Source organism: Otolemur garnettii, unplaced genomic scaffold (assembly GCF_000181295.1).
Source record: "Otolemur garnettii isolate 467f Iridium unplaced genomic scaffold, OtoGar3 scaffold00031, whole genome shotgun sequence".
NCBI classification, from domain to species: domain Eukaryota; kingdom Metazoa; phylum Chordata; class Mammalia; order Primates; family Galagidae; genus Otolemur; species Otolemur garnettii.
Window position 1 is genome coordinate 17533049 of NW_003852426.1, and position 25874 is coordinate 17558922.

Below are 25874 nucleotides of genomic sequence, written 5' to 3' on the forward strand. Positions count from 1 at the left end.
GGGGGGGGGGCAGAATTAAGGCTTTCCGAGGCAGCCCCTGCAGGGAAGAGCTGTCTCAGTCACGTCTGTGCAATGTCTATACCAAATACAAAGTCAGCCCCAGACTCTTTTTCACTCGGCTTCTCACCATTGACACAGTCAGCAAGGGGAAGCAAAATGATTTTTTTAACTTTCTCTAAATTTTCTATTGTAAAAGTAACATGTGCTTATTATCGAAAACGTGAAAAAAGAACAGAAAACTTTAAAGAAAAAAATACATAAACCCCTGCACACTGGGGAAAAAACTTTGTTTTGGCTTATTTCCTTTCAGTCTTTATTCTAAAGTTTTAAGAAGACTGGGATTATATGTTATATAAAGGATGTAGCCTGTTTGTTTTTTTCTCTTTACCCAAGTAAAGACATTTTCCTATGTCATGGTTAAAAGCAAAAATATTATAAAATCTTCAAGGTTAACATAACACGCCATCATATGAGTAGGCCATAATTTACAGTTATTTCCCTAAAACTATCCCTTTGATTATTTCCTATTCGTATTATATATAATGCTGAGTTAAAAGTTTAAGATCGTCATGCTCAAATCCTTTTTTTTTTTTTTTGTATTTCTGAGTTATAGCTTTATGATAAATTCACACAAATGAAATTTCTGGGCCAAAGGGTATAAACATTTTTAAGACTCCATACAAAAGGCCAAACTGGTTTTTAGAACAGCAGGCATCTTTGAAGAGAAAGGAGACACATGTATGCAATTATCAAAACTGGTTGAAATTTTACTTAGGATTTATAGAAAGGGAAGTTACTGTCACAGTCTGAAAACCCCAGTCTTCAGATCACACCTAGCTGTGGGACAATTTCTGCAAGTTATCTTTTGCCCTCCAAAGAGGAAAGACCAAACTATTCCAGCCTGTATCAACACACGCTGACCACTCGGTGAGAGATACCAGGCCAAGCATCGGGGTGATGACCAACACACTGTCCTTTGTCGTCTATAACCTAAAAGACCATCCTAACCTCCTGATAGAAACGAGAGCCTAAAAATGTAAGTGCAAAAAAATGGATATGGCAGGAAGGTGACAGGATCGAAAAGCAAAGCTCAGATTCAAAAAGGCAAATTTATAACAAGTTGGGATTTGCTCCCTCCATTTTCGTAGCAGCCTAGTCATTAGAGAACAAGCGAGAGCTCCAGCAGTCCACAGTCTACTCCCATCTGTCCTGAACAAACAACTAGCCTCTTGTTTAGGTCGGCGGAGCCAAACCTCTTTGAACTCATTTTCTCTTCTGTTAAACAACAAACTTAAAGTCCCTAAGAGTCACTCTCCGGTCTCTGATTTGCAACATTTTCCTGTTTTAAAGGTGCTGGGGAAGGAGAGGTTATTCTCTCTGAACACATGACTTCTAACAGGATGTTCAATCTCACTTTGCGTAACACGAATAGATCAGGTAGCATTTGGTTTATAAAAAAGATTTCATCAACTAGGCATTTTCTATCAGAAAACAAGTACCAGGGGCAAAGTGAGGCAGGGAGAGCAGTAAGCAAGGAAAGGCAGCAGGCTCACCGTGGCCATTGCAGTAGTAGATCCACTTCTCCCGGTTCTGGGTTGGAGTCACAGACTTCTTCAGCCCTGCCTTCTCCACAATGGCGCTGGGATCCTGCCGGGGCCCCTTTTTCAGAGTCCTCGAGCTTTTCCGGATGCTGCACACTACTATCACCACGAGCACCAGCAGCAGGAAGAGCACAATCATCCAGGGCAGATGCTCATTGATGTCAAAATGCTTGTGCATATTCTGTCTGGGATGGGCCCTCTTGGGGCCCTTCATGGGCGTGCTGGACTTCTCGCCCCCGGTGGCTTCCATGGCTGGCAGCAGCTTCAGGATGTGTCTGTGGTGGGGGCCCTGCTGGTGGTTGACTACCTGGAGGTTTGGGAGGGTCTTGTTCATTCCTTCCTCCCCACTTGCTGAGCTTGTGTTGTCAGGGACTGTCCCTTCCTGGGTGCCACTCAGTACCTTTGGTCTAACAGAGGCAGAAGAGTTGGATTCTGTTGAGTTCATGCCTAGAAAAAAGAGTAAGGAGGGGGAAGAGCTATTCCATATTTGGGGATCTATATATTCCCTCCTCTCCCTGGTCATCTCCAAACTAGGCCAGATAATCAAAGAAGAGATGACCTTGGGGCTAGAATAAATTACACTGCATATTTTCATAGAGGCCCTAATAGCACTTCCATACGGCAGGTAAAAACTGAACTGCTAAACTTTCTTGTACCAAAACCAAAGGCATCCTCAGGGATCCAACATCTGGGCTTCGAGGACTCTTCTCCTGTACTTCACGTACTGAGTGGACACATATTGAGACCTCTAGTCAACTCTTAACGGTTTCCATTACTTACTTAGAACTAGTTCAAATTTAATTCCTTTGTTCCTTCTCCTCCTCTCCCATTTTTGACTATTTCATGGTGCAATGATAAAACTAAGAACATGACTAAGAGAAAGAAAAGATTTGCATTTTCAAATGCAAATCCAAGTTTGACTAAAGAAAAGTTTGGTGGGACAGGTCAGGGAATAAAAGAAGCAGGACTTTCTTATCATCTGTTACCAACAAACTAAACAAAGTTTGGGCTAGTAGCTTTCTGGACTTCGTCCAGAAATTCTTCCCCAACTAGTCTTAAGGACTGTGAGAAGTAGGAAATTCTGATTCCCAAGAGACTGGGACTCCATATCAGTCCCTGAGAAAATCTGGAGTGTCCATCTGACTCTCTGAGGCTGTTTCTTGATTTCAAAATGGCAGGGGTAAGAAGACTCTCCAAGCCAGGAAGCACAACTCAGGCTGGCTATCAGTTCATAAAAATTCAATTCAATCAAAAAGGATTGAAAATAAAGGCTGAATTTTATATTCTGAGGCTCAGGAAAATTGGAATACTTAATGAAAGACATGAAATTAAAATCATTGGGAAAAAAATACAGGTATTATTGTATTATTTTCTAGATGTGACTGCCAGTTCCCTTCGACCTGCCTCAAATGTGCTTGTTTCCTGAAGCTTCTAATTTTCTTTCTTCCCTTCCTGATATAATGATATTTCCTTCTCTTCTCCCTCTCTTTCTGGCCATGTCTGCCCAAAACTGATGCCATGTTGGAAAACTTTTAATCTGGAAGGAATACCTAAGTCACTTATTTATTTGGCAAGTTTGAAACCGAGGCCTAAGGAGGTTAAATGACTTACATAAGGTCACATGCTGTCCTTGTTCCTCTCAGTTCTTATTATGTGACCTAGTTTTTAGATATTTGATCTGCCCTAATAGAAAACTTCTGAGTCTAAATATTTCTCATAAGTCCAAAGAAGCCAGACTTAATTAGCCACAAAATGAAGGCCTCTTCTCCAAGGGGTGAATTTGGAATACACAAAATGGAGAAAACACTGGTATAAGCACACTCTTGGTACCTCCACTGGGCTCAAAGCCTTCCTCAAATAAATAATTCACCAGGTTATGTTACCTTTGGGAACGTAAGTGGAGGAAGGGACTTCATGGGAATCCGTGTGCTCAGGGTGTGAAAAGATGGCTGTGCCGGGGGGAGGCGAGGTGGTGCTGGAGAGGGATGGGAGTGTGCCACAGACGTTGTCTGCCTCCTTGGTCCCCGGCTTGATCACCACCAGGTTCTGACTCAGACAGTCTGTGTATGCTTTGCATTTCATCACACTAGAAGGCACATCAGAGAAGGTCCCCCGAGCACACTGCTTACACCGCACGTCCTCAGTCTCTGTCCCTTTCTTCCGCACACCCCAACCCACAGGACACACTGTGTGAGGGGCGCAAGTAGCGTTAGACTGGAACATGCCAGGTGGGCAAGTGCATTCTCGGTCAGTCAAGGCAGCACAAGGTAATTTCTCAACCATTGGCCATGGGCATGGCTGACTACAGTCATGGCATCTCTCTATGCCGTTCTCATGCCTGGTAAAGGTCCCCGCAGGGCAGCTGCTGCAGACACGCAGGCTTGTGTTGGTACAATGCTCGGACACATAAGTTCCTGCTGGACACTTGTCACAGATTAGCACCTGGCCTGTGGCACGGTCGACATGGCGGTATGTGCCAACGAGATTCGAGGCCTTCTGTTCTGGTTGAGCTGTGGTGGTGCTAAGAAATCCAAGCTGAAAGAAATAAAAGGGGAAGGAGAGGGGAAAGGAACAAAAACCAAGAAGGTGTTATATAGAAGCACAGGAGCAGAAGGGACCCATAAGCCCAGCACTACCCATCCTCATTCCCGTCGGAGACACGGCCAGTCCTGCATCCCCGCGGCACTACTGCGGCTCACAGCAGAAAGAGAGGAACAAAGACTCAGATTCCTCCCTACTGGCTGCAAAGCTTTGGCCTGGTTGCCTGACCTTTGCTGCAGCTTCCTTTTTACCCATCTGTAAAATGAATCCAACAAGCCCTCTTGAATTGATTATGAGAACCAATTAAAGATGTGTTTGTGAAAGCCTTCTGTAGCTAATACTAAAAGGGCCATATACTAGTCAAAATTCTAAAGCAAGAGAAAAACCAACTTTCTGAACAGTTGTTCCTTTCCCAGACCCAAATGTAAAGCTGCCATTTCCTGACACCAGGGCAAAGCACCTGAGCTCCAGGAAGGCACATATATGAGCTGTCACTTCCATGGCACCCATTGCCTCCTTGGGGTTAACCTGTAGTCATAGCATAATTTTTTTCAAAAGTTTTGACTATGTGAAGCTGATTTTTCTTTTGCAAAACAGAGGCAAGCCTTTGACATCCTTGGCAATGTGCTATGTCCTGTCAACGAAAGAGTTGATGCTTTTGGAGTCACTCGCTGTTTGTTCAACCTCTGAAGGCCACCGCTACCAAAGCACCAACACGCTGCCGCCTTGGAGCCCAAAGCTGGGTCCAGCAGGAAGGAATCAATAGACATTTAAATTTCATTCAAAGAAAAGAAACTTCACCCAGCTAGAAAGAATTTTCCATTATTTTCCAGAATGACACACTAGGGCACAGAAATTTTGTTTGCAGTACTAAATACCGAGGCCCTTCTGAGAAGAGGGTGTTAAGTGTAGTAAAAGGAAGCTTTTTGCACTAGTGAAGATTGAGGGGTTCAGGCAATGTTCACTACCTTGAAATGGACAAAGTTTGTATGTCAAGAAAATAATGGCTATCTCAAACTAAAAGCTGCCAGGCAGGCCAAATTCCTTTAACTTAGCTGCTGTATCAGTAACTAAGAGAATAAAGCAAGGATTTTTTATAGTGATCAGAGTTTCTGTCCTCCTTAGCACGCAGACAACCCAAGACACACTTACTTCCACCCCCAAATTTAACTACTTGAACCAAAATTCCTTTGAAGTCCTTTATTATACCCCAGAGTTGCCCCCAATCAAATGACATTTCATTTCATTTTATCAGAATACATTCTTTTTGTTTCTATAATCTGAGACCAAATGAAAGGATAGCAGTTGATTTTATTGTTAAGAAGTCTTGGAGCCCCAAGAAAAAGAATCTTTTGTCTGATGATAAATTCTGTAATTTTGTAATGTCTTCCCTTTTGATTCTGGCTTTACCTTTTTTTTTTCCCCCTTCTTGTTTATTCTATTTGCAGAATAAGCCGCGGTCATCCTCTTTGAGCACAGCAGATGCACCGGGTAGAAGGAACCGTTCTGCGGAGCCCAAGTTCCATTTGGCAAGTCCATGAAGGACAAGATTAGACCTAATATCCCCAACACTAAAGACCCGGCCCAAGAGGTTGCAAAGTGGCTCTGTTGTGCACTTGTCAGAGTTATTATCTAGTGTCCACGTCCAAAAGCAGCTCTACATGGCCGTGGTGTTCTGAAAGTTTGAAAGATGGATAGGTCAATCCAAATGGCAGGTTATTACACTTTAAATGAGCACAGAACCAGACTTGAGATCTGGCCAGGGGTGGTGGCTGGGAGCTGACATCACTCTGGTGTGCTGTGTGAGCCACATCTGCCTTCCTACCTGTGTGGGAGGCCGGGCAGTCAGCCACAGTCACCCCCACGAGGGTGCCTCTGCAGAACAAGCAGAGGAGGCCACTAAGGTGTCTGTGTGGGTGTGGAGCTGGGGTCAGGCTTCCCACAGCTTCACATATTTCCCCCAGGGTATGCACTTCTAAATGTACGGTAGGAGCCAAAGAATGAGAGGTCTCCCTAGCTGTACACAAAACCTACTTTCAAACCCCAGTGCCCCCACACTTTTTCACACTTCAAGTGGATTTTATCAGTCTTTGTTCATTTGGTATAATAAATCAAGTTTCTAATTAAAGCAAAGTTCAAAGCTGCTTAATCTATACCGTACTGGGTAACCCACTTGAGGCAACGTGTCCCTAAAAATGGACCTTCGACTTACCTCATACTATAGGAAATTACTCTAGCTCCTAAAGACAGCTGACAAATAGCAATGCCTCTGCAGTTTTGCCTGGGCTGAGTCCTGGAAATTAAGTGTGTGCAAACAGACAGACACTGGGAATCTACTGGACAAATATTCATTGGAGACCTACCAGGAGTGTGTATGTGTGTGAAGGGCGCCATGTCACAGGGTGAGGACACAGCCTCGGGAGTGCTATTCCAGCCCTCAGGAAGTTTACAGTCAAAGGGGGGGTGGACAAAAAAACAAGTACACCAGCACTTACTTGATTGGAATTGAGATTACTGCTGAGAAGCCAAAACAGAATCCTATGAGAGGGGTTTAACAGGTGCTTTGTAGCTCAGAGAAGTTAGAGAAAAGTTTTGATGTAGCTTTTAAGGATGAAGAAATAGAAATTGAGGGGGATTAGGCACAGGGGCCCACGGAGCAAAAGTATGAAGCAGAAGGAAGCTCAGCTCAGGAACTGGAAAGCTTGTGGCTCTATGTGAAGAGGCAACAGAGCAGCCACAGTTAAATATGAAAAGCTCCAAATTGTCATCTTTATCCAAAACACAGCGAGAAGCTCAAACAGGGTGGGGAGCACAAAATCACATTTGTGAATATAAAAGTTATGCAGCCGCAGGGTGGGAGATGAAAGGGGGGTGGAGGGAGAGCAGATGAGAAAATCCACTTAGAAGGTAAGAGACAAGGTGCAGGGTGGTGGTGACTTGGACCGAGGTGGTGGCCATGGAAATGAAGCGGAGACAGTTTTGAGGGTTCACATCAGCTGGATTTGGTGAATTGTTACTTAAAGCAGGGGAAAGAGGAAGAAATCCGTTCTCAAAGGAGCAGGGAGAGAAAACACAGCTCTCTGTGCTCAGTCTGAGGGGCTGACAGGTAGGCTCCAAGGCCCCACCCCTGCCTCAAAGGTAACCACTGAGCTTTAACAACTTGGTAATGGGGCTTCCAAGTAAGAAGTCATTTGAAGGAAGGTTCATGCCTCAAACAAGTCTGAAAATCAGTTGAGTTAGAGGAACCCCCTAAGGCCCTTTCCGATGCTAAGGTAAACAGCTGAACCCATCTGTGCTACAAGCTGGACGACCTGCCCCACAGACTCTTTCCTTGCTGAAACCCTGCTGACAGTAAGGGCTGGCAATGAAGAGATGGCAACATCCCTTTCTCTTTGCAGAAACTTAGATGGCACCCAAGAAAAGTTACTTTCCTAAAGTCTTCAGTCAACTCATGGTCTCAAACTAGACCTTTTTTCACTAGCCTCGTGGCAACTCCCTGATGTCTAAGAAAATTAAAACATTATAAAAATCATCCCCAAAGATGATTCCGGGGGTGCAGCACTGGGTAAAGGAGGCGAGACAGATCAAGTTCAAAATTAATATTTAAGAATGGGCCCTGGGTGATGTAAAATCAAGCTGAGGGGATACCTGAACTAATGCTAGGGATAAACCTGATTCAGGAGACACAGTCATTGAAAAGTACAAAAGAGCAAGGGCCAGAAGACCTGAGGCTGAGTCCTACTTGGTCAAGATCCCTAATGCCCTCACGCGTACAGAGGTGGATGAACTAGATTAGAGGCTCACCAAAGCCTCAAGTCTCAAATGTAACATTAAAATTACCCGGGAAGCTTTATAAAAAATTCCCATCCCCAGTCCCATCATCAGAGATCATTGTGGGCCTGCAAGAGGGTCACAGATTTTTTTTTGTTTTAGCTTTTATATATGTATACACACACATATATAGCTTTCCAAGTGATTCTGATGCCCAACCAAGTTTTGGATACCCTGAACTAAGCTAGGACCTCCCTGCCTCTAATCTTCTGATTCTGAGCTACATCCTAGAGACAACCCAAGTCCAGTGTCAGGACCACGCTCTCCACCTCTTGTCCAACCTAGCACTTTAAACTGTTTTAGTGTACTTATTAAATTAGTAAATAATTAATATTTTATAATGAAATTAAAGCTTTTTGTAATAATTAGAAAGTACGGAGCAAAACATTTAAGTCTCTGCCCAAATCCAGTCATCCCTAGGGTGACCCGCTGTTAATTTTGGCGCACATCTCTCCAGCCCTTTTCAGAGCATTTACACATCGTGCGTGTGTGTGCATGTGTGTGCGTGCGTGTGTGTGCATGTGTGTGCGTGCGTGTGTGTGCATGTGCGTGCGTGCGTGTGTGTGCGTGTGCGTGCGTGCGTGTGTGTGCATGTGCGTGTGTGTGCATGTGTGTGTGTGCGTGTGCGTGTGTGTACTTTAGCCGGCTGTTTCCATTGCTTCGGTTTTGTCTTGTTTGGAGCATCTGATGGAGACGAGCCATACATCCTGTTCTGTAACAGTTCGCTTCTGTGCATCTAACACTGCATCACTGGAATTTTACCATGCGGACTGCTGCCTTCTCTCTAACTGGCACCAAGTTCTCTTCACCAGTATGGATATGTCTGAATTTAGTGATTCTTCTAAGGACAGGTAGACTAATTCCCTCCTTGCCATATGTCAGCCAATGCACAGTTCTGTCTTCAGTAATCCTCTCCTTCCCTTCTCCTCCCCCACCTCAGTCTCTCTTTTCTTTCCATCGCATTCCACACGACAGATACAAGCACACTGCTTTTGGTCTTCTGAGAACCACTTTCTTCCAGGACAAATGAAGGCTCAATATAACCCATAACTTGGAACTTCTCACCCCATCTTCTCTTATTAATATGAATCCAGCCTCCACGCCTGTAGCTCAGCAGCTAGGGCGCCAGCCGCATACGCCGGAGCTGGCGGGTTTGAATCCAGCGCTGGCCTGCCAAACAACAATGACAACTACAACCCCCAAAATAGGCAGGTGCTGTGGCAGGCGCCTGTAGTCCCAGCTTGGGAGGCTGAGGCAAGAAAATCGCTTAAGCCCAAGAGTTTGAAGTTGCTGTGAGCTGTGATGCCATGACACTCTACCAAGCGTGATAAAATGAGACTCCGTCTCAAAAAAAAAAAAAGAAAAATATGAATCCATTATATATGTGTTTGCAGTCCATGGGTGGATGGGCCAGATCTAAGTAGAAAGAATATTCGAGCAAAGGCTTAGAGAACAAAACACTTATGTTCTTGTCCAGGGCTCTGTCTTAAAATCAGCAGGACCTTGTTTTACTCAGTGAAAAAATTAGCAGGTTGGACTAGGATGTATTTACTACGAGTCCACCAAGAGTTTCTGATTATTTCTAAGTTCCAGCTTCTCTGTGAAGCCTTTCAAACTACTCCTAGACACCCAGATTCCAAGCACATGAACAAACCCTTTGTCACATTTCCTGTTTCTGTTCCTCATATTGGTGCCTAATTACATATTGTCTTGTAATGTTTGCTGATGGCCTCATTAGTGTAAATACTTATCTTCCCATAATGATTACAAGCAGCTCAAGGCCAGGACAATCATGGAGATTACATTTCCTCATTTGTGCAACCACCTTAATAATGAAGATCCTGGAAATAACAAGCAAAGCATCCTCTCAGACAGGGGCCAGCAAACTAAATCCCACAGGCCAGTTGTTCCTATAAGTACGTTTACTGGAATCCAGTCATTTGTGTAGGTGTTGGCCATGGCTGCTTTCATGATACAATGGCTGAGTTGGATAGTTGCAACAGAGACCACATGGCCTACAAACTTAAAATATTTACTATCTGGCCCTTTGCAGAAAACGTCTGCCAACACCTGTACTAAACAGTCAAAAAAAAAAAAAAATACAGAGACCAGAAGCTCACTCACAAGAACCATCAGATCTCTCGGAGAGTCTAACAGTGAATACTGAGTTCTTGGCTTCCTTTCACGACACCCACTCCAACACACACCAGATCTGATGCTTTCATCCCCTGCTCAGGACTCTCATTCACTTCCCACACGAAATAGGATGAAATGCAAACTCTTTAACACAGATAGGACTTCCTGTGGAATGCCACCCTGGCCCTCCCCTCCTCAACGGAAAACGAGTTTTCACAATCCTCTCTCATTCCCCTTTTCCCCATCTGGCTACCATATTTTGTGCTTAACACATTTATCTGTTTAGTGTCTTCTCCTCCCTGGACCACAAACTCCATGAGGGCAAGATCAGGTCTGTGTTACATACGGATGCTATCCAAGTCCCCAAGGACCCATTTCATGGTAGACCTGACAAGGGTTTGTTGGCTGAATGAATGGATTTGCAGATCATAAATAATCAGCAGCAGCAAGTTCAGGGTGGTGCCGGAGGTGGTTGCTGAAGACCAGCACATATATAAAAGCAAAGAGGAGAAAATCCAAAAACCTCCACAATGTAGCCACAAAAACTCAAAGAGATAAAGCAGGCTGGCCTTACACCCTTCCGTGCATAGGAAAATAATTCATTTCATCTCCTAAGATCCTGAGGATCTCTCTCTGTTTCAGGAGAACTACAAATGCCTTACAAGAACCATGTTCTACATGGTGCTTAAGATGATAAGCAAATGTAATATACCAAAGGATTAAAACATCCCCCCCCTCATTTCCTTAAAACAGATTACACTGACTTAGTGCTTAGAATGATAAGCTGCATAATGTGATTATTCTTCTCCTGAAGTTATCTACACTCTACCCTCGTTTAAACTTTAGTTATCTGGCAAATTTAATGTATCTATGACCCTTATTTCGCTAACAGTGAAGGATAAATGAGGCAGATATCAGTGTGCCCTCCCAAACTGCAGGACATAGGAGCACTATAAATATTTGCTAAATGACTAAAAGGTAAACCCAGAAGAAAGCAAATTTCAAAAGAAGAAAGAGGTAGCTCTAAACGACCAGCTTCCAGGCTCTCAGTGCTCCCCTGGTGAGCCACATCACACCTGTCCTGCTGTCGCTTCTACTCTAGGGCACAGAGATAGGCCTGACCAAGGACAAGAGGCATGAGAAGTGCACATCAGAATGCTGATGCCTATTTATTCTTGAACAATTTTTACTCCATGACCTCATCCTCGAGTATACGAAGGCACCTTGCCCTTTACAGGTACAACTTATTTATGTCATTCTTGTTCACTATCAAATTCTAACAATTTTTTAATGGGAAATGAGCCAATGCAAGGCAGTGATCAACTTTTATCTATTCATAATTTACTAGCAGAGAGACCACCTGTGGGGTTACTGCAGAATTCTTTCAATGCTGCATAAAACTAGCATTTTTAAGAGGAAATTTAGTCCCTGCGGAGATGATAAGGCAACCACGCTCCTCCTCAGATGGTGACAATAAAACACAGGAACAGATGATCAAAAGGCAAAAGCCATGCAGAGCCGAACGCCCCACACTCAGAATTTGGGACCATTATTTTTTGAGCATCACAGTGAAGTTGTAATATCAAGACACTAACTGCTCAGAGAGAAAAGAAAGAATACTGAAGGGGAAAGCTTTAAGGATAATGTTCCCGAAAATCCCAGATACAACAGTTCCCAATTATGTCACATAAACGCAGTCAGCTCTTGCATTTCCTACTATCCTCCTCAATTTAAAGAAAAAAAAAAAGTTTCACATGTACCCTTATAAGATGCACCATACTAAATGTAGAATATAAATGTCTTAACACAATAACTAAGAAAATGTCATGAAGGCTATGTTAACCAGTTGGATGAAAATATTTCAAATTGTATATAAAACCAGCACACTGTACCCCATGACTGCATTAATGTATACAGCTATGATTTAATTTAAAAAAAAAAAAAAGTCTTTTGGTGCTAGGGCAAAAACAGGGACTGTTTTTATAATAAAGCTGGTGCATATAGAGATGTCCAGGCTAGAATGTGCTGACTATAGGACTGGAAGGAGGCAGGCTCAGGGGACACTGGAAAAAGGAAAATCCAGGCTAGACTTAACCCAGATGCTATTTTGCCTGGAATTTGCAATGCCGAAGAGCGCGTGCCCTCAGCAATCGGTCCCTGGACTGCAGAACTTAGTCTCTTTACCTCTCCTTAGAAATAAGTATTTCCAAGCCCTCCACCACATGAAGAAGGCAACAGTAGGCTGCTCGTTTTTTAGTCTCTAAGTAGAGAATGAATTGACAATACATAGAGGACACTAGGATAAGTAGAGAGGGAATTTTACCCTGAATGGTGCTTACTAAGGATTTATAGAAGAGCATATAAACCAAGGTAAAAGCAGTGACTCCAATAGGCACTCAACTTCAGCATGAAAGGAAATATTAATATAAATAAAATCTATTTCAACCTAGAGTGTGCCAGACAAGCCCGACTCTCTCAGGTACTAGCTGGGTGTGATCATGTGATATATTAATAAGATGAATATATATATGTATATATATATTAAGTGATAAGAACACTTAAGAAAATAGGCATAGATGTGGGACATTTCTTAAATGGATAGAAACCATTTATAACAAACGCACAGCCAACACACATGGCTTCCAACATATACCTTCTAGAACCTTGAAATTTCCAGAGTAGTGAGTGTTTTTTGTTTGCTAATGAGAAGACTGATGGCTGAGGACCCCTGAGATATCCTCAGTTATCTTGGGTCTTTCAGGTGACCAAGGCACGATTAGAGAATTGAGACTTTTAGCCTATCTCCAAATTCCAGGGAGGGAAACAGGGCTAAAGGTTGAGTTGATTACCAATAGCCAATGAGGTATCAATCATACCTAAGTAATGGAGACTTCATAAAAATTCAAAAGGACACTCTGGAAGGCTGAAGTGGGTAGATTGCCACAGGGTTGAGACCAGCCTGAGCAAGACCTCATCTCTAAAAATAGCCAGGCATTGCGGTGGGCACCTGTAGTCCCAGCTACTCGGGAGACTGAGGCAAGAGAATTGCTTGAGCCCAGGAGCTTGAGGTTGCTGTGAACTGTGATGCCATGGCATTCTACCAAGGACTATAAAGTGAAACTCTGTCTCAAAAATCTCAGAGGAAGAGAGGTGTGGAGAACATGTGAGTAGCTGAACGCCTAGAGGCTCATGGAGGGTGGTGAGCTCAGGAAGGGCCTGGTGACTCCACCTTCTCCCTACATGGCTTGTCCTGTGCATCTCTTGAACCCTTTCAAGGCTGTTCATCTACATCCTTTCTTAAGAAACTGGTAAATGTAAATAAAGTGTTTCCATGCATTTGATGCGCTGTTCTAGAGAATCAATCAAACCTGAAGAGGGGTTAGGGGAGCACTAATTTATCACCAGTCAGTAAAAGGCACAGGTGAACAACCTGGGGCTGGTAATTGGCAATTGGAAGTGTGGGCAGTCTTGCGAGACTGAGCCTCTAACCTGTGGGTTTTGATGCTGCCTCGTGATAGACAGTGTCAGAACTGAATGGAATTGGAGGACCCCCAGCTTGTGTCCACTGGAGAATCTATTTCAAAAGTGTTGTGTTGAGCGATGTGTGAGAGTAGGAAAATGCATGCAGGTTTTTCTGTCCTTAATTCTGAGTAGCCTTGGCAAGTGGCTCATTCCTATGTCTCTGTTTCCTCCTCAGTATAAGGAGATACTGGTATTACCTACTCTTTAATGCCTGTTTTGAGAATTAACTGTTCATACAGATAAATCAAGCAGAACATGCCTAACACATATCAAGTGTTTCATAAATGTTATTTTAACTTCACTCCCACGAATTTATCATTTTACTGCATTTTAGCTTTATTCCTTTGGGATTACACAATCTCATAAAATATCACAATTAAAATGCCAATATCCAATTCATGAGAAGTACATCAAAGACTCCAGATTTTATTTTATTTTACTTTATTATAGACACAGAGTCTCACTTTATTACCCAGGCTAGAGTGCCATAGCATCACTCTAGCTCACAGCAACCTCAAACTCTTGGATTCAAGCTATCCTCCTGCCTCAGCCTCCGGAGTGACTGGAACTACAGGCACCCACCATGATGGGGCTGTGAGCTAGGCTGATACTCTAGCCTGGGCAATAGACTGAGATTGTGTCAAAAAAAATAATCATTATATATATAAACTTAAATTTTGCTGTTTATTAAATATAATAATATTAAAAGTAGAATGTAAAAAAATGCCATACACAGCCAATAAAAGCTTATAACCAAAAATGTAGAAAGAATTAATGCAAATGAGGTTAACATAATTTCCACTCAATAGTTAAGACAGCAGACTACAGGAGTACATAATTATAAAGGTAATCATTATATGGATAAATTTATGACACCATTAGCAACTACTGAAATTAAAATGTGCACAACCAAGGACCCTGACACATTAAAAGCAGCATAAGTAAAATTATAAACTCCAACGCTGGCAAGCTTGTAAGGCAGAAAGCACATTCATAGGTGGCTGGTGGCCCTCTAAATTAATTCAGTCTTCCTGAAAAACAGTCTGGCAATTTGCAGCAAAAACCATAAAACTGTTCATTCATTTCCTTTGACCCAGCAATTCCACTTCGGGGAATACACCTTGAGGAAACAACCCAAAGGGAAAAAAAGAGGAACTGGTTTGTACAGAGACAACTTCGTTAGCACTGCGTACAGTGGAAGCAGCGATCCAAGTATCCAACAGCCCCTGAACGGCTCAACACACCAACAACCAGAGGGGTTGCAGCTATTCCAAATGGCAGGCAGCAAGGCCTGAACTGACACCGATCACAAATCCCATCCACTCTTCCCCCAGGATTCCCTTTCAAAGTAATCCACCGTAGACTGCTCAACTCAGAAACTGGGAGTCAGCCATGATCTTCGCTTTCTTTCAATATCACCTGCCCTCTCCTTCATCACATCCATAAACTCTCTCCAAAATCTCTATCCCCGTCTTCACTGCCACCACTACTCCAGTATGACAATCTCTACCCTGCACTAACACATTCTAAATGGCCTCCTGCTTCTATGCCCCCCTCTCTAATCCATTCTCCACAGAGCTGCCAGAGTGATCTTTCAAAATAAATCAAATTCAAGACATAAAATTACCTTGCTTTCCACTTCAAGCAGCGATAATCTGATGACTTCAGTCCTTAAAAGGTCTTAGATGACCTGGCCCCTGCCTGCCTTTTCAATCTCAATCCAGGCTCTCATGGCCCCCATTCACTGAGCACAAAGCACAGTGATCTTCTCTTCTCTGAACACATGGCCTTTTCCCTTCTTCCGGACCCTTCCCTCTGCTCTTCCCTCCCACTACCACACTCTTCCTTCTCCTCCTTGCATAGCTGGTTCTTATGAAACACCACACCTTCCATGAACTCCGGAGGGAGAGATTATGAAAACAACCTTTCATTATCATATACCCGGAGTGGAGCAGGCCTGACATCTAAGAGATGCTACACAAATTTTCTTAAATGGATGAAAGATCTATCTCTGCAGGACAACAGACCATAGCTATACAAAGAAAAGCAGAACATAAGCAAGTACATACACATTAGTTTTAACTACACAGAGATACTGTCCATGAATTGAACTGAATTCAGAAGACATATAAAGAAAATTCCGTATCTGCTAGGTTCTTCAAGTTCGTCAACTTGCTTACATTTAAAATGTTCTTTCTTAGTATTGAGATGTAGCTTAATCTCCAGCTACCCTTTACCTTGTGTTGAATGAAGGGACAGTCAGTTTAAAACAAGATCCTCCTGGAATTCATTCAACAATCATTTGTTGCTTAACTACTATGTGTCAGTAACTACTGTGTGCCAGGGCCCTCAGCCACAGCACAAAGAAGAATAGCACATTGTCTTTGAGAAGCTGAAATGGAATTAACAACACTGGCCCTGAGCATTCCAAAGGAAGAGAGAAACACAGATAAACCTTGTCCATTTTGTTATTCTTCCTGGACTAGGTTTGTATGGTGTCAACTCAAGAGGAAGGGCCCCTGACAAAGAGCAAAGATTGAGTGATAATCAGCTAAATTACCCTGAGAACCTGTGCCTGTTTGACTTGGGTTCTCCTTCTCCCTTTCTAACCCTCCCACCCCTCCTGATACGGATTGAGCAGACCTGGCCGTACTTGGATGAAATCAGTCGTGGTCTTCCCCACAGGTTTTTTGGGGAGGCCAGAATTCTAACCACTTTTCCAGGACAAAGATTTAAACAATTTCCTCTCACCCTTTGCCTTTCTCTAGTCAACTTAGTCTCTACAATCTACAAAGAGATATTGAAAAGCTGGCTTAAGAGGGTGCTACCAGGGCTGACACAGTGGCATGCCTGTAACCTAGCATTCTGGGAGGCCAAGACAGAGGATCCCTTGAACTTAGGCGTTCAAGACCAGCCTGAGCAAGAGTGAGACCCCATCTCTACTTCAAATTGCAATATTGGCCAGGCACAGTGGCTCATGCCTGTAATCCCTGCATTCTGGGAGGCAGAGGGGGGCAGATCTCCTGAGCTCACAAGTCAAGGCCAGCTTGAGCTAGAGTGAGACCCCATCTCTAAACATAGCTGGGCATTGTGGTGGGCGCCTGTAGTGCCAGCTACTTGGGAGGCTAAGGCAGGAGAATCACTTGTGCCCAAGAGTTTGAGGTTGCTGTGAGCTATGACACTATGGCACTCTACTGAGTGTGACAAAGTGAGACTCTGTCTCAAAAAAGAAAAAAATAATAAATAAAATAAAATATAAAAATTAGCCAGGTATGGTGGAGCTTGCCTGTAGTCCCACCTACTTGGGAGGGAAGCTATAGCAGGAGAATCTCTTGAACTCAGGAGTTTGAGGTTACTGTGAGCTAGGCTAACACCACAGCACTCTAAGCACTCTAGCCTGGGAAATACTCTGTCTCAGACACACAGACACACACAGACAGGACCACTCAAATCCTGAAGTTAAACCAGTATCTAAGAGACCTGAAATGAAAAGTGAACAGAAGAAATACTAATGACAGATGGTACAAGCCGATATACTTATCCTATACAAATAATCAGGCTGGCAGCAGCAAAGAAAACCCTAAAACATCTTCAGGTTCTCAGGATACATGAGCTGAAACTCCATTGCTAAGCAGAACCCATGTCACACTGTTACTCACTAAGCAAATATTTTTCAAAATGACCCAAGTAGCAGGAAAGCGGAGCACCCGCCCCCTATTTATAACATGTCAATTTGAGGAGTATCTTTCCATCTCAGCCATGGTGCCATGGCCCGTCAGAGTCACACCATAGGAAAATGCTTGCCAATAACTCTAGGCCCTCCCCTTTCAATCCACACACAGGTTGTTCTCACTTTATAACCACTAGTTTTGGCAGAACTTCCAAGCACCATCTTAGAGCAGAACTGCTCACCAGATTCCCAGAAAAAGAATGTGTTCGTGGGTAAAAATCATCCATTTTAGAGGAAACAAAGTTCTGGTAAATTTAAGTGACCCACACTTGGCAAAAAGGGCAGCATGCACAAAGCCATACTGACCTAGACCTGAATCCTCTCTCTAGCAGTTGCCAATTGCATGATCATAAACCTCCAGTTTCATTCCCTTATCTGTAAAATGGGGCTAATGCTACCATCTCATGGACTTGTAAGATTTATTGAGATCGTTTGTAAGATATTCACTATAATGTCAATGGTAAACGTTCAGTAATTAAGGGCTGGTGACATCGATATCAATGATTAATATTAACAGCCACTTTCTTATTCCTCCCCTCTGTGCTCTCAAGAGCTAAAGGCTACTGAATCCATCGCTGCTCTCATCTGATTGCAGGATTCATGGATTCGCTCTCCTCTCCTCTCTCCTAAATCCATTAAGCTCATGTTCCTTTTCCCGAAACAGATTTGCAAATGGCACCGAGCAACAGAGCCACCCAGCAGTTCTGGCAGCAAAGGAGCAAATGGAAAATTATATAAAGGATTAGATAATCAGCCTTGCTGTGATTTAGCTTACTAAGCCCCTTCTTCTTCTTCTTCTTTTTTTTTTTTGTTCAGAGCAAAGTCCTAGGTATAATTTTCAAATATCTAAAGAGAAGATATTGACACAGGGCAGTGCCCTGACCCCCCACCTACACTCTGTGCAGTTCCACACTGCCTGACATTCCTCTGAGCACAACTTTTCCACCACTCCAAACATCTGTCATCTCCAAAGCCAGGGCGCTGATGTGAAAATTCTCCTGGTGGCCTTCAGCACCCCTCAAGAACAGTGAGATCACTACTGCTTTGAGTCAGCAGCCTAAGTATCAGTGAGCCCCAACTATCTATACCCAGCCCAAAGTCCCACCCTTACTTACATCTTCCAGGTTCCTCCCAAGTTGTAAACTCTGCCCAGGTTCCTCTCGGCTTCGATTCAGGTTGGAACTGGGAGGTGGTAAAAAAGCCAGGTGGCAGCATGCAAGCCAATTTAGGATTCCTGTTTATTTTCTGGTATTTGACTAACACAAACACTGAGGCGAGGCCTGTGTTTATTCATCTCGCCCCTCTTCCTAAAGAATTAAAGTTCAGCAGCTGCTACTGCAGCAGCCACCAGGCCCGGGCTCCTACTCATGCTAAATGGAAATTCAACTTTGGAGACCAAGCTGACTCCCATTCTGGCTTCAGCTGTCATTCTGTCAAACACACACATCTGTGTATAATGGTCTAGACTGAGTCTGCTCCAAGTGATCACTGGACACATGCCCAGTGCTCTGGGATAACCTGGGCTCTTCTTGTCACAGAAGTGAAGCACCTGAGTTTGCCAAGAAGTTACTGGTGACCAGACATCACCGGAATTTGCCAGGCCTGCTTAGGGGAAGAGGGCCAGCAGAGTATTATTAGTGCTTACTGGAAAACAGGCATAGTGGTTTCCACAAGGAAAAGTCCCTCAATTCAGACTGGCCCCTGAGTACTCTGACCATGCATCTGACCCTATCACCCCTGCCCCTCAAAAGAATTACGCTTACTTATAGTTTACAATGTGTTTCATAAAGGGCCAGCTCAGCACTAAACCAATTTACAACCTGCCTATGGAGCCTCCAAAGAGGATTTACCTCTCATCTCAGTGGATGTAGTCAAGTGCAGAGTTAAAGCGTGATGTCTCCACATTCTGATCTACAATACAGAAAGCACACAGACTGCCTGCCAGAGCCAGCCCAGAAGCTCACACCTCCTTGCGCCTACCCAATAAGGACATACCTGGAGAAAGGCTCTGTCCTATAAAATACGGCACATCCAGCTACATAGATTAGCTACACTAAGATTCGCAGTGGAGGCAGTTGGTGGGCCTATGCCTATTTGGTTGCAGGTTTTTTGGTCCAAGATAAAGTAATCCTTAAGTCCCATTTACAAAGAATTTTTTTTTTTGGCTGACTTAATATGCTTCTGTATTTATTTACACTGGAGCTTGGTTAGTTTGGAGCTGGACCTGAGGGATAGCCAAACATATGCCTTTAGAAACAGTTGAGTGAGAAAGCTCCATCCCACTCTACACATCTGACTATAGGGATGAGTCATGGGGTAAATGAGGAATCCTGCATTCCTGGCCAGGTTCTGGCTTCCCCGAACCTCTGATTAAAAGTCACCTTGCCTACTGAGGCTAAGGGACTTGGAGGTATATTCTCTCACTGCTTCTCAGACTAACAGCCAAAGTTATGTCAAGTTTGTTTGTTTGTTTGTTTTACAAGCAGGCAACAAAACTTATTGAGGAAAAGAAAGAGGTGTACGGAGCCAGAGCAAGATAAAGACTTATAGAGGAAAATACGTTCATCATATACAACAAACGAGCTCCCTTGTTGTGGCAAAAAGGGCCTTACTTCAGGTATCTGGAAGATTTTAGCCTCAGTCTCATTTGGTATAGCACTCTGAGTAGAGGGCATTGATCTACGATGCCATGTGAGCAAGGGAAACCCAACCGGAACTTCCTACGACCTTGCTCACTTTATCCCATTCATTTTATATACCATATAAATTTTACCAAATCTCGTTCATGCCTGGGCTTCCACTGCTGAGGGCAGTGCCTCACTCAGGAAGAGTGTGCTCAATGTAGGCTTACTGTGAACATGAAAAATAAATCATTTCCCCAATGTAGTTTATTTTTCCCCTTCAACCAAAAAATACAGGGTGTTAGATCAGGAGACTATCATGCTTTCACATTCTAGGATTACGGAACTGAGGTATATAAAAAGGATGCTGAGTGAAGTGGTTCATTCCTGTAATTCTAGAACTGAGGGAGGCAGAGGCAGGAGGATCACTTGAGTTCAGGACCAGCCTGAGCAAGAACAAGACTCCACATCCACTAAAAACAAAAAAAATTAGCCAGGTGTTGTAGCAGGCACCAGGTCCCAGTTACTCAGGAGGCTGAGATAAGTGCATCACTTGAACCCAGGAATTTGAGGTTGCTGTGAACTAGGCTAATACTATGGCACCCTAGCTTGGGGCAACAGAATGAGACTCTGTCTCAAAAAAAAAAAAAAAAAAAGGAAAAAAATCTTTTGGATATAATACTTCTAAAGTTTTCCTTGAACTTGCCACCAAGTCTTGGCATAATTCAGGACTTCACTCACCATCAGACCACCAGACACCTGCCTAGTCAAACAGCCTAAGTGGAGTACTAATGTCCTGAGAAATTTCCGTGGGTATGTGGAGTCCAGTGGTAGCACTGAGCCAGATGCTCAGTCTCAATGACAGGGACAAACTTGGCACTTTCCAGCCAACCACATAGCTGGACGGGCTATTACTGCAAATGGTCCCTTATCTGGAATTGATAATACACGCAAAAGAGTGGTTTCCAAAACTCCAGGCCTGACTTCCTTATCACTTCTGGCTCCCTTCTCGTCCACCTGCCCCACTGCCAACATTCTATTTGTGCAGTCAAAGCAAGCTCCCTGACGGCAAGAGCCATCTCTGGCTGAGTAGTGTCAACCAGGCAAGCCCTTCTTTAACACTGGCACAAACCTAAAGGCCTCATTTATCTTGTCTCCAGACTTTGGGCCTGGAACACATATCATGTCGTTCAGTTTGTGTTTTACTTTCCAATATCACGCAGACACCTCAACTCATCAGAAACAGACATGCAAGCAGCAAAAACACTTTCCTCCAAAGGCACCCATGTCATTCCCATTTACGTTCTGCACCAAACCAAACCACCGTCTCAGCTTCCCCCGATGAGCCTTCTCTGTTTACATTTCATCATCAAGCAGTTTGGACTTCGGAAACAGGCACTGTGGCACAGGGGTGGGGGAGAACATGAGCTGAGGAGTCGGCAGTCCTGAGTTCCAGCCTCAGTGCCATCACCTGTGGCCTAGAACAAACCAACGAAGTTGTTGGAGTCTTCACTTTGTCATCTGTAAAATGGAGAGAATACCATCTGCTTCTCAGAGAGGCTGAGAATAAATGAGATACATGTATAAAGGATTTGGGGTGTAGTCATTGCTCTCTATATACATACATATGTATCGGCTATACATACATCATATTAAATTGTGTCCATATATATTAGTACTTTTTAAAGTTTATAGTAAGCTATCTTTCATTCAGTTAGCCTGTCGTGACAGAAAAAATAATATCAAAAAGTGATGGCACACAGAAAAAGAGAGATATTTGAAAGAAGAGAGGCAACTGAAAGCCATTATAAACAGAATATTGTACAGAGATTATTCCTTTTTAGTCCAACTGCAGCATGTGGGCATGTCACTGATCTCTGCACCCCCACCCCACCCCCAGTAGTGTTCTAAGTACCCTGCCATGTTTACTGGGCTTTAGTACCTGATGTCTGTCCTTTAGATATGGCCAACAATCCCACTGGGATAAATACTCCTTACAACAATGTCATGAGATCATCCCTTTACACATTGTCAAAGCCTGCCCTGAGGACTCAGGGGTGCAGAGTGGGGATGGGAAAGACAAAAGACAGTTCTTCCCCACCCTGGTTGGGGGTTATGACACAGTCCTGATGATCCCTGCCACACCCTCTGAGTCACCCTAAAGATGATGGGGTCCACCTCATGCTATTCCATGAATTGAAGTGAGGACTTTTTATTACAGTGAGCAGAAAAATCAGAAATCCTGTTTTGGTTATTGCCTTTAGACTTCTTCTAAGTCTCAATATTAATTTCTTTTTGTTTTTCATCTGCCAAATTTAAACTATCAGGTTTTCAATTGTAAATCCAGTACACAATTTTTAGGTAAACTGAGTTCGAAGATTTAATTTAAAAAAAAAGTAACTGAGCCCTCTTTCAGTCAGTTAGAACAACCTACCCTATGATTACACTGACACCTTCCTTTAAGCACCTATCTCATGCTAAAAGGTACACAATGCCTTGAGATTTAATCTGAGAGTGGACTCTATGGCGAGCATAATAAGCAGGTGTGGTGGAGGCACCCAACAAACATGTGGCAGGTTCCAGCCCAGGATGCAAGGCCCTGCAAAGGGAAGCTCAGTGAGAGCTCTGACTCCACGGATACTAGGATCAGTGTTCCCAGGGTTTTCCTCCACACAAGACTGTCAATCCGGGTCTGCTACCCTAAGAAACACCCCTACTGCTTATCATCCATCACATTTGCTTCAAAGAGGCAAACCTTGACTTTGCCTTTACTACAAATGGGCAGAAAAGAGTTTCTGAAGAAGACTGGGGCTTGCCTCATTATAAATGCGAACAGCAACAAACTTTTCTTTAGTCTCTCTCTTCCTCTTAAAACACACACACACCCAAGGAACCAGAGTGTCTGTAGGATAAATTCTCAGGCCATAGCAACTGCAATGCCCTGAGATCTGAGCAGTTCTTGGCTGGCCAGGCGTTAAGCCCTTTTGGGGAAGGAGACAGCAAGCCTGCCTTTTCCCTTACACAGCCCTGCCATGAAAACAACCTCTTGTTTTCTGTTTTTGCTTGGTTTTTTAACTAAGAACCTCCATCCTCCCTTCAGGGATAAAAGATAGGCATGAGAGGCTTATAATGGCTCAAAAGGGTTTCATCTCAAATTTTCTTCCACCTAACTTGACCCTTCACCTCAATGTTTCGAAATAAGGGGAGGAGATTTGGGGAACGAAGAGGATAAGTTTTAGGTCAAGGGTGGTCTCAGGCTTTGACAAGGTACGTGATGGAGGACGACGTATAGGGCATGCCCCAGATGTGGAAGCAGCTTGAGCCGTGAAGGAGGCTGCACCACCCTGCAGGTCACCTGCCTAGCCACAGGGAAACGAGAAATAAGAAACACTGGAGAAAATGCATCTTCCTTTATACAGATCTCTTTCCCTCCTCCCCCCACTCTAGTGCCAGCGAGCTGGCTGGCTGGAAGCCGGCGCTTTGGAGGCGCCTGAGAGTGGATCGAATCTAAGGGTTCTGTTTGGCGTGCAGAGACTGGGACCCACCCGGGCCCACAAGGGGTCGAGAGGGTGAAGGGATTGAGGAAGGGGGCGGCTCGCGCCCTATTGGGGAATGCACCGCGCGGAAGCACCGGCAGGTCCTCAGTGTCCAGCGCGCACCGGTGCCATTCTCTCTCTGCGGTAGCATCCCGACATGACACTGCAGCTGCAACAAAGCAGCGGCCACCGCTAGCCCTCGGCGCCTGACACCGCAGCCCCTGCCCCACAATGAGCGCAGGGGCAGCGGCCACGGGTGTGAGGCTGTGGGAGTGGATTTGGAGGGTAAAAGATAGGCCGAGCTGGGGCAAAGCCCCGAAATGCGCAGGAAACCGGGCGGCCGCCTCTAGCGCCTCCTCCAGCGCAGCCAGGCTGCAAGAAAAAACAATTCGCCTTCTGCCCGAGCCCCGGCGGAGCCCCGCGACTCCCTCGAATGACCTAGTCCGGGCCCTCCGACATGCTGCCTTCCCTCTACCACCTCCGCGCCCCCGCCCCGTCTCAGCCCCGCGCCTCCCGAAGCCCCGGCCCCGGGACCCGCCCAGCTCCCGGACAGCGACTCCCTCTGCTCCGGCACGGCCGCAGCCACCGTACCCCCAAGCGCTCACCAGGAGAAGGGAGCCTGCGATCATCGTGGCTCGGGCCGGGCAGGCGGAGCGGCTGCAGGAGGCGAGGGTGGTGCTCGCAAAGGTCCCCATGGCTGAGCCAGGGGCTCGCAGGGGCGCCCGGGGCGCGCGGCCCCACGGCAGCTGGAATCGGCGGCTGCTTCTGCCCAGCGCCGCATCCACGGCCGCCTCCCGGGCCGGGAGCCCATCTACCTCCAACACCCCATGTGCACTGCGGCAGCTGGCAGCAGGGCAGAGGAGGGAGGCGGCAAGGGAGGCTCGGGGGCGCTCAGCACCTGTCCAGCGGCGCGGCCGCCCAGGCGGGGAGAAGCAGCCGCGGCTGCAGCCGGCGCCTCCCGGCGCTCTCCTCCGACAACGGCTTCGGAGAACTAGGGAGGAGGGCTGAGCGCGGGAGAGCAAAGGAACAACTTCCCATAGCGAAGCTTCCAGCCACTGCCCACCACCGTCCTCCGCTGCCTAGACCGGCCGGCGAGGGACTGAGTCGGGTGGCCACCGGGTTCGGGGACACACGTGGTGGCGCCGAAGGGGCGGAGGACCAGCCCTTTGTGATGTCACCGCAGAGAAGGCTGGGCTCTTTGTGCGGTCGGAAAGGCGAAGGCGTTCCAGGTAAAGTCGGGAGGAAGAGGGTGCCCCTTGGCGTTCGCTGAAGAAACTGCATTTGCTTGCTGACCCAGGGAAAGCGCCGTGAAAGCGCTCACATGCCTCACCTAACCTTACTTCTTTTTTCCAGAATAATTCTAGGTAAATTATTTCTCCAGCTGACTCCTCTCTGTTGCTTCTGATACGAGTATTAAAAACAACCAAAGACCACAGAGCACTTACATCAACTGCGTGACCACAAAGAGACTTGTTCGTTGCTCCTTAAACTTTGTGGCCCATTGGAATCAATCACCTAGAGAGTTTAACAAGTATTTATTAATTCTCAATTTCAGAAATTCTTATTTAATTGAAACAGGATGTGGCCTGACCTAAGTAATGGAATTTTTAAAGTTCCCAGGTAATTTTAATGTGGGGAACTTTAAGACCCCCCCTGAATTAAAAGAAATTCAGGAGGAAAAGAATTCCAAATCCAGAATCGCCAGTGTTGGGACTGTGGCTGGTCTTTGAGTGAACTTAGGACTCATTAATTGTGTGAACAGATGCATTTTCCTAATTAAAGTATTCACAGTTTTGAATTAGACCATCACCAAGATTTTTAAAAATCACTCCTCCTTCCAAAAACACAGTTAAAATTGTTTGAGTTGGGTTCCAGAAGCCTTAGTGGGTTGTTGGTGAATAGAAGAGAGGTCGGTAGCACTCCGCTTCACAAGGAAGGACAGCTGCGATATTGTCCTGCATGGTTGGCACCTCTCACACTTCTGTACTTGAAGAAAGGCCTGTCACCCCTTGTTTGCTTCTCCTGGGGGAAGACAGCGTCTGCCTGGCTGTGGACCACCATTGCTGGTGCAGTGTTGCCCATTATCTAGGTTCTGAGGGCACACAGCACACTGTACCATGTCTCCATGCATAGCAATTTCAATTATTTCTTCATGCCCTGGCACAATGGCTCACAACTGTCATCCTAGACCTCTTGAAGGCTGAGGTGGGCTGAAGCTGCTTGAGTTCAGGAGTTTGAAAGACCAGCCTGAGCAAGAGTAAGACTCCATCTCTACCAAAAATAGGAAAAAAAAAAAAAACCCTACAAACTAGTTGGTCATTATGGTGGTCCCCTATAGTCCTAGCTACTCCCAGCT

At 44.9% G+C, this 25874-nt stretch overlaps 1 protein-coding gene across 1 annotated transcript in view; it reads right to left on the reverse strand.

Moving 5' to 3' along the window:
* Window positions 1-24662, reverse strand: part of TNFRSF21 (TNF receptor superfamily member 21) — a 72065-nt gene extending 47403 nt beyond the window's left edge. The window contains exons 1-3 of the mRNA XM_023512824.1: window positions 24124-24662; window positions 3485-4136; window positions 1554-2048 (exon numbers count right to left, since the gene is read on the reverse strand). Of these exons, the coding sequence (XP_023368592.1) occupies window positions 1554-2048; window positions 3485-4136; window positions 24124-24213 (1237 nt within the window). The 5' untranslated portion in view covers window positions 24214-24662. The remainder of the gene's footprint in view (window positions 1-1553; window positions 2049-3484; window positions 4137-24123) is intronic.
* Between the last annotated feature and the right edge of the window lie 1212 nt (window positions 24663-25874).